At 47.9% G+C, this 9295-nt stretch overlaps 1 protein-coding gene across 1 annotated transcript in view; it reads right to left on the bottom strand.

The window, feature by feature from the left end:
* CADPS (Ca++-dependent secretion activator) overlaps positions 1–9295 on the bottom strand; it is a gene marked incomplete at both ends in the record, with an annotated part of 149784 nt that overhangs the window by 138240 nt on the left and 2249 nt on the right. Inside the window, one exon of the mRNA XM_010015858.1 lies at positions 6650–6982. Coding sequence (XP_010014160.1) covers positions 6650–6982 — 333 coding nt within the window. The remainder of the gene's footprint in view (positions 1–6649; positions 6983–9295) is intronic.

Raw genomic sequence — 9295 nt, 5'->3', positions numbered from 1 at the left:
GCTCCAGGCTGCCATTTCTGTTTCCATGGAAATAAATACTGAATTACTGAAAACAGAGTATGATGCTTTATGGATTTTGAGGCTTTTGATCATCTCGAAACCATCTTAACATATTTTTAATAGTGGTGGATTTCTTTGTTGGGGGGGAAATAATGCTCACAGTGTGAAAACAGGAGCGACTGAGAGATGCTTTGAAGGAGTGAAAGGCCGGGGGTGGGGGGGAGAAGGTCTGTCTGATGCCCTGGGGATTTGCAAAGGGAACAGCAGCACTGACTAAAGCTGCTGGTTGTCCACAGCATCCCAGTATCCAGCCCTGGAGAGAGGAGCCCATGAAGGCTCATTGGTCCTTGTGTGCAGCCCTGGCTTGCCACCACCATGATGGTCTGTTTCATAGAATCACAGACTGGTTTGTGTCGGAAGTGACCTTAGAGCTCATCCAGTTCCAATCCCCTGCCACTAAAGGGACACCTTCCACTAGACCAAGTTGCTCCAAGCCCTGTCCAACTTGGCCTTGAACACTGCCAGTTTGCAGGGACTCTTGAGGCTGAAGCAAACCTCCTGCCCTTTTGGAGGGGTCAGTGTTAGTGCTTAAATGCCCAGCACTGCAGATGACCATTCCACAGGCATTGAGCTTCAAGATGAAGCTAGAATAAAAAGCAGTTGCTTTATGTTCTTTAGAAAGGATGAACAAGGAGCAGAAAGGAGTGATCTGATACCAAACCCCTGTATCTCTGAATTGAAGAGAAGCAGAGATGTGCACAGACAGGTAACTCCATGCTGTGCACAATAACCCTGGGGCTCAATTCTCATTACAAGGCAAGGCTGTGAATTTTTCATCACAACAAACTAAATGAAATACTTGGATACACACAAACCAAACATCTATTCTGAGGTCACCTAAACCTTCATCTCACTGAGCTGTTACAGCGCCTCAAGGGAGCTTCTGTCCATACCTGTTTCTCCCTGACCTGGGCTGAATGTTCCAAGTACCACCACAGCACCTCTGCAACAGGCTCAACACATCGCAGTGAGTCAAGGAACAAAGCTGAACTGTAGAGATGAGAGAGGGGCAGGAGGCAAGACACCACCTCAGCAGATTACCTTTAATACTGATCTGAGCTCAAATCAAACATTTGATTCAGGACAGAAATCCTAAAGATCTTTTCTGCTAACACTTCCGAAACCAATTTTTTTGGCAGAGGAACTTCGTGTTTTGTGAGAAATGGCAGCCTTTGGACACAGTGTCCCAATTCAGCTGCAAAAATAAATGTCAAAACAGTGAATTCTAATTTTAAGCCAGCTCTGGTCGGCAAAATTTGGGTTGAAATGTTTCCCAGTTAAAATCACAGGACTCCAAAACTTATAAATCAATTTGAATTGCACTCGTAAGAGGCTTTCATCCCTTTATGTGAAATAGCAACAAGACAACGATGGGACTTGGTCTGTGTTGTAGCCCATCCACACATGCATGCCTCTGATGTTTTACCTTCTACCTGGATGGACAGGAATAGATGCTGGAAGATCACAACCATATATTTCTGTGTATAACTCAGAGAGTCTGACATGCACATATTTAGCCATTTGTTTTCAAATCTAATATCTAAGGGAATTCAATGAAGTTGGAAGCTTAGCATAGGGTTTTTTGCACATTTAACCATGTATGGGCCACTTCAGGCCCAGAAAAGAAGAGAAAGGCTGACTGTGAAGGCTGTGAATTCACAGTCCTGCAGGGACAGCTCAGAGTCTTCCTCCAAAGCAGCAGGATGGAAGTGTTCAGCTCACCATAGATGTGGCCTGGACATCAGCTACTGCTGCTGGATTAACTGAACAGCGCTGTACTAGCTCCTTCTCATCTCACTGTCACTAAAAATGACTTTCAGACACAGCTTGAGATAGGAAAGTAAATCACTGCCCTACAGCTGGGGAAGAACAAGGCAGGAGAACACCACAGCCTGATTTTCAGAGCTGCTGCTGCAATTCAGCTGTTATGAAGGTCAGTGGGAAATACAGGGCTTGTGCCTGAGGAAATGCTGATTGCAGCAAAGACCCGAGTTTGGAACTGCCCAACACTTATAGAAAATAGCTTCTGTAGGAATCTGCCACAGCCACAGGTTAATTGCAAAGCAGAAGAGCTAAATCAAGCCTTGCCAATGGGTTCTGGACCAGACACCCAAGACTGAAACACACTTCTTCCTCCTCAATGCCTCTCAAACAGTGGAGATGCTCACTGCTGGAGCCAGATACTCAATTCCCACGCTGACTCCAGTGGAGCAGAAAACATCAAGTCACATAGTGTGTGTTATGCAAAAAACTTAAGCCTCTGTATTATTTAAAATGTTCTAGTCGAGGCTGTGCTTAACACCACCGTTATCTCCACAACCATTCTGCCACACCACCACTTCCCATCTCTGTTTCCTAAAAGCCTTTCCAACTGCATCAATCCCTTTTGCTCTGTTGCTATCTCAGATCCTGCCATATCACCACTATCACATTAAGAATACACTTATCTCATACCACCTGGGGATATGGTATAAAATAAAATAATCCCTTTAGCAATCATCTTCCTGCACAAACAAAACGTTAGTTCAGAAGTGAATGGAAATGCTGTGCCAGTGATGTAATTGTTATGCAATTAGTGATTATGATATAACAGGAGGCTACAGAGAGAAAAGCACCTTCTTCCAGGCAGCAGCGGAAGTTCAAGACAATGTTTGGGCCTCTCAGCACTGTTCCTGCTTGTGCTTTAGGATGACAACATCTAGGCAAAGCCTTCTTACCCCTTGCCTCTTTGCACAGCCTCTGGGGCAGTTTCACTCTGCACACCAAAGCCCAGCCAGCCCCAGCTGATGGAAGCAATAGGAGAAGCTTTGCTTTTCTAAGCACAGGTGACTGACTCATAAACTGCATCAACAGCACCACAAAGAGCGATGGCATTCAGATGCTCTGCCAGGGAAAAGGCTCTGTTTCCCAATTCCACCCATGAATGGCAGACAAGCACAGGTCAAAAGCAAGTATAGCTTGTACCATGCCAAACCACCGCTGGGAAGCCTGTGATTGCCCCCACATTTCTTTGGGACCTTTGCTCAGTCTCAGTATATAGCCTGCGGCTGGCACCATGGCAGGCTGAGAGCTGTGGTCCATGGTGGGCTCTGGCAGGAGCTGCCTGTCCACTGCCCGAGGGAGGAAAGCAAATGTATTAATCACCCACATGAGCACTGCTTGAGCCTGCACGGTGTTTCTGGGAATATTGTGATTTCACTATATCCAGGAAAACACCAGACAGTGTTTTCCTTTTACTTAAAGCTCATCCACAAACAGAAAATACAAAATAGTTTGTTCTTATCAAACCGGTGAGAAACTTCAATCGATTTGTTAAAGATTTAAGATGCACTTCCAATTAACTCTGATAGGACAACAGTCAGAGCAACAGTCAGTGTGTCTCCATGGGGAGGCAAACAAGCACTGCTGAGGCTGACTGTAACCAAAATACAAGCCAGACTGAAACAAAACAGCATGATGGGAATAAATTACCATTCATAGGGGTTATGGAACTCGTGTCCCAAAGCCCAGCGGGTGAGCTCTGTGCTACGAGTATGGCTCCAGGCTGAGTGGTGTCTGCAAACCCACCCGGGAAGGGAGCTCGCTGCTGGTTTCAGGACAGGCTGCAGGGCAGAGGTGTTTACAGGAGCTGGCTTGTCAAACAGAGACAGGCAGATGTGGCAAATGAAGATTAACCAAAATGCAAAGCAGTGGTGGTGGGGTGGAGAGAGGCAGCAGCTGGAAGGATCCCAGCCCATAGCACAGGTATCTGCAAAGCAGGGAGCTGTTCCTATCCCTCAGCTGCCTCAGTCCCTTCCCATCCAGTGCCCATCCGTGCTGCTGCAATGCTCTACAACTCCCCTCTCTCCAGATATCCCTGGTTTAGTGCTGTAACATCAGCAGGTGCCTTTGGCTCCCTAATTGATGTCAGACTTCCCACACAGGAGATGCTGCCAGTGCAGAGCAGCTCAGCACAGTCCAAGGGGTTACAGCACAGGAGAGTTTCCAAGCCACAAAGGGCAGTGCCCAGGGGTTGACTTGCATCTTCCAGCCTGCAGCAATCGGGCACCCAGCTGCTGCTGTGGCTTTGAAATCTGCCCTGGGTGAAGAGCAAAAGCTTTTGGAGTAGAAAATAATTTGCTACTAAAGTTTAGGAGGAAAAGGGAAAAATCTCCCGTTTCAGGGCTGATGCCAATGCTTCATCATGACAGATCAGGAAGAAACTCTCATGGGGGGGAAAAGGGGCAGGTTACCAAATCACTGCTCACTCATTTCCTGCTCTCCCCTGCAGCTCTACTGCAGAAAACATGCTAGCCAAGTGCTGTGTTCCTTTAACTATTGCCAGGAACAACCCATACAGGCTAAGCAAATAAAAACATTTGTAGGTTGATAGGTTTTACTTACACTTTACAACAGACCGGCTGCAAGCGATGGCTGAGACCCTGCAGGAAGGAGTAGTGGTCAACAGCAATTCTGGTGCTTCCCGGCACGATAGAAGTGCAGAGCAGCTACTGCTGCTCTCTTAAAGGCTGCTGACGCCCTGAGAGCTCCAGAGATCCCTCTGGTATAGCCCAGAAGACATGACCACAGGTAGCACTGAAATAAGGATCCCCTACAGCAAAGCCTGCACTTTCCCTGTGTGCTCACTGCAGTATCTAACAGGGGAAGGAACAGCAGCAAGTGGCTCCCATCCCACCACAGCAGCACCACAGCACTGTAACCACTCGTGCTGTATCCCAGGAAAACATCAAGCGGCTGAAACACTGCTGGCCTTGCAGCTTTCTGAGCCATATAAAGGACTTTCCCTTCTGCATAGTTAATCCTCACTATTCAGGTATTAAAACCAGAGTAACTCCCGTGCTAATATTTGCTTTCAACAGAAATTACATCTTTCTCTAAAAGCTTAAATTACAGGTTTGCTGCCTCCAAGTATTAGGAAAACCCCAGAATTAAATCCTTCACTTTCAGAGTAAAACCAGGACCTAGTGCAGGAAACAGGCTGCTTGATGCAACAGGGCATAGTGTCAGCCAGACATAAGCAGAGCTCATCCACAAAGCAAGGCAGTCATGATTAAATACTGTTTTATGCATCACTGGGAACCACAAAGCAAGAGGGTAGGATCGCTCACACGCTCATACAAAACCACCCTAGTTCCTCAGCAAGCACAGATCAAGGGAGGATGAGAGACACGGGGCTTGAGCTGGTTCAAGTTAAAAAAACAAAACACTGCAGAGAACTGACTCAGCTCTCAACACATCACTGAAAACATGATGGGTTTGGTTTTAAAGAAGTCCTCCCAGACAGGATGGAGGGACAAAACCTGGTTTGAGAACATAATTTATGAGGACCAATGCAGTCCTTGCTGTTTCCTTTTTCCTATGAAGATGCCTTACTCAGGAACATTTATTATCCTCTCCTCCCTCTGCCATTAAGGCCCAAGATGAAGAAAAAATGCGAGATGAGCTCTTCACAGGAGAAAAAAAAAAACACAGATCAAACAATTTTCTATGTCCTAAAAAGAATTCAAAATGTCTAGACACGAGATGGACAAAATTAGTCTCAAATGTATTCACTTTGACAAGAAGTTGAACCCCTGAATTATAGGGAAGACATTGAGGTCTGTAAACTTTCCACAGCATCACCTTACCCTCCCCGTGGCTCTGACATCCTTTATCCCACCTGTGATATTTATATCTGATAGCAGGGGACTGTAATCTGGGTCACCAACAGCCTGGACAGCCACCAAGAGCCCTCAGCAGGAGCTGCTGGAAATGTGAGCAGCACTGCAGAGTCCCAGCTCTGTGCCTCTGGGGAACTGGCTGGTACTGAGAGGAAAACAAGAAGAATGGGAAAGGTTTTCATCTGTCTGGGAACTCTGGAACAGGTTGCCCAAGGAAGTTGTAAATGCTCCATCCCTGGCAGTGTTCAAGGCCAGGCTGGACAGAGTCTTCAGTGACACGGTTTAGTGTGTGGTGCCCCTACTCATGGCAGGGGGATGGATCTGGATGATCTTAAGGTCCTTTCCAACCCAAACCATTCTATGATTCCATGAACTAAGAGTGCAAGCAGAGTCACTCCGAGGTCATGGGGGCTTGGGACACTCTCTCCTTCCACCACGGCATGCAGTGGTCACGGAGGTTCCCTCTACTTAAGGAGAGCCTATACAACTTCAAGAAGCGAGTCTGCGTAAGACATCCACGCCAGGGGCATCAAAGCTTCAAGTACTAATAAGGTTATTGCAGGCTGTAAGAAGGTACTTCTGTCATTTAGGCTGGTGATGTGACAGTGGAAAGGCAAGCAAGTCACAGCAAAACAGCCCACTTAGGCACAACCAAAGACCTGCTCATCCAGACACAGAGCTGGAGGAGTAAAATTTTCCCATCTCAGCAATCCTATGGGATTTCAGGAGAAAAGCAGCATAAGCCAGAGAGAACAAAATTGGCAGTGCAAAAGTCCCACCATGAACCAAAACTTCTGCCTTAGTGAAAAATCTCTCCAAATCAGTCTTGCCCGACTTAGTTCCCAGTTCATAACAGCAGCATTTCCCATTGGCAAGCCCTTCCCCAAGGAACACTGGCATTCCCACCCAGCCTGGCAGAAGGCCCTTACCTGACACGCATTGTACAGAAGCTGATGCTCAAATTTCTTGATCCCCAAAATGTTCTGGAACATCTCGTAGAGCTGCTCCTTGCTGAGGATGAGCTCCGAGGCAGCGCTCGCCGTCATCCTGGCCTGCTGCTTGCGGGGATCCTCCTCCCCACGGTAAATGGCATCAAACTTTGCCATCCAGGAGCTCAGCACCGTCTCCTTGCTGAGGCCATCAATTTCTGGCAGGCTCCGCACCCTCTTCTCAATGTGCTTCTTGAAGACCTCCCGGGAGTCATTCGCTGAGCACCCTCCACTCTGCACCATCCTGGCAACGCGGTCGCTCTTCAGGAATACCTGCAAGAAAAGGGTGACTTCAAATGGTGTCAGTTAAAACACTAATAAATCCCCCTTAAGTACCACAAAGTGTGGTGTCACTGCTGGGAAGCCTGGCTGCCAGCACACTTTCCATCTCCACACTCACAACCACGTGTTGCCAGATGGACAGAGGTTTCAGCTGTACTCTGGGAAGTGAAATGAAATCAGGTGAAGCTTCTGCTTTGTGTCTGTTAAAATGGAACATCTTGAAGCAATTAGGACTTCAGGAGATGTTGTGGTTGCACCTCACCAGATACGTTAATGCCCTTTGGGAAAGCAGGATTATATTTTCCTCTATCAAAGGTTTTAATAAGGAAGTTACTGCACAACTGCATTCACCTAACCAAGTTCTGCCCTGTTAGAGGGAGCCGAGTCATCCTATTCAAGTGAATAGCATCCCATCCACCTGGAAAACCTCTGACCACTGCAAGGACCAGGCCTATGTTAAGCTACTACACTGGAGGAGATCTCTGCAGTGTCACAAGATGGCACTATATTAAGTACTTTATTGTTACCTTCAGTTAAATAACATGTATGTCTCCACTTCTTCCATACTCTGTTTTTTATAACCTGGGCAACCAGCACTGCAAGAGCACTGTTAAAACACCCCAGGAAAGGACAAGGATGCTGTCCTGATCTTTGCGAACTGATGGGTAAACATCAAAGCAACCCACACCACTAAAAGTTGCCATGGCCACAGGTGGATGAGGCCAAACCCCTTCTCACTCAGGCTCTGCTGGTATAGCACAGGATGGTTCAGCATGGGTTGAGACTGCCTGGGAAGGCTCTGCAGAGAGAGCACATACAAGGTGCAGGATGCTGACAGCAGGAGGGAGGCAGAAGGTGTTTGATGAAGATGCTCTTCCCACTGCAGGAGCAGCAGAAGGGTCAAAACATAACAGACTCCTGCAGACCAGGAGATGCATTGGGAGCAACACCGAGCTGAATGGCAAGAGAGGGACAGGGGGATATTGTGTTGGCTCTCATCTCCTGAGTCCTGAACACAGGAGAGCAATTGATGCCCAGGAAGAACCGCTGGTTTATTAATGATGCTGAGAACCAATAAATGCAGCAGGCTGGGAAGCAGCTGTGCCAGCACAGGGGTGTATCTGGCATCTCTCAATAATTAAAGAGCTTGAAGATGACTTAAGGACAGGGTAGGATTTTCTTTCCACCGCACTCAAAAACATGGCATTCCATGTTCCCAGATGCTTGATGGCACAGGCATCTGTTGGAAGTGGTAGTGGGTTGGGCTGCAGGACCAGCCCCAAAATGCTGCTGCTGAAGAATTGGGCTGTTTCCTTTCAATATCACCATGCTGGGGAGTACTCCCTGCAGACAGAACAGCCAAGATGCCACCAGCAGCCTCTTCAGTCCATGATGAACCAATAGCAGCACACACGTTGTTTCCTTAGAGAGTTTAACTGGCATTGACAACTCAGGTGTGTGAAGGTGTTTAACTAATAGGTGAGAGCTATCAAAATCCTAGCTCCCAACACAGCCAAGCAAGTCCCCAGCACAATGACTTGGAGAAGCAGTGAGAGGTCATGGAGAATGGCCACACTGCAGCATCCTTAGCTCTTGCTTTCCCTTTGTAATCATCCAGATGCCATTGCTCTGACCCTCTGCAACAGGTCTAATGACTTCCCATACCTGCCAGCACCAGTTGTTATCCGTGGTCCTCACCCCCATCAGAGGGCACTGCAAGCAGAGGGACCTGACTCCCCATCTGCCCTCAGCCCTGGGTGCAGAGCAGCAGCCAGCAGAGGAAAGGACGGCTGGGGCTGGCCGGGAGCAGGCAGGCACGAGGAGAGCCAGCCAGACACAAAGCAGCAGGAAAAGACCGTGAAATAGGAAGATAAAAAAAGATAAAAGAGGTGTTTTGTCCTGCAGAGCAAGCTGCTTGCTTTAGCAAATACCCGGAGCATCGCCAGGCAGCCAGACCGCCTCGCAGCACTGCCAGGAGTCAGGAACTGCTGGAGCAAAATCCTGGCGTGGGTGCATACACCAGCACACACACACAAGAGCTGACCTCTGAGCTGGGTCAGGCATCTCCTGCCACGTCCATAGATGAGCCCTGCACATCCTGTGCGGCCCCAGTTCTATTTGCCCACAGCAGACTGGACACGGGTCCAACCAAGCATTTCCATAATACCCACTAAAGGGACTGCTGCATAAATTGCTGTTTGACAGACAAAGCTTTACTCATCAGAAGTAAAAGGAGATGAGAAAAGCTCTTCTGGAGTGTCTGTTAGAACGTGCTGGACCTGTCTCACACACACAGGTCTGCAG

This window comes from Nestor notabilis, unplaced genomic scaffold, assembly GCF_000696875.1.
Source record: "Nestor notabilis isolate BGI_N333 unplaced genomic scaffold, ASM69687v1 scaffold5876, whole genome shotgun sequence".
Taxonomy (NCBI): Eukaryota; Metazoa; Chordata; class Aves; order Psittaciformes; family Psittacidae; genus Nestor; species Nestor notabilis.
This window is presented reverse-complemented; position numbering and strand designations above follow the sequence as displayed.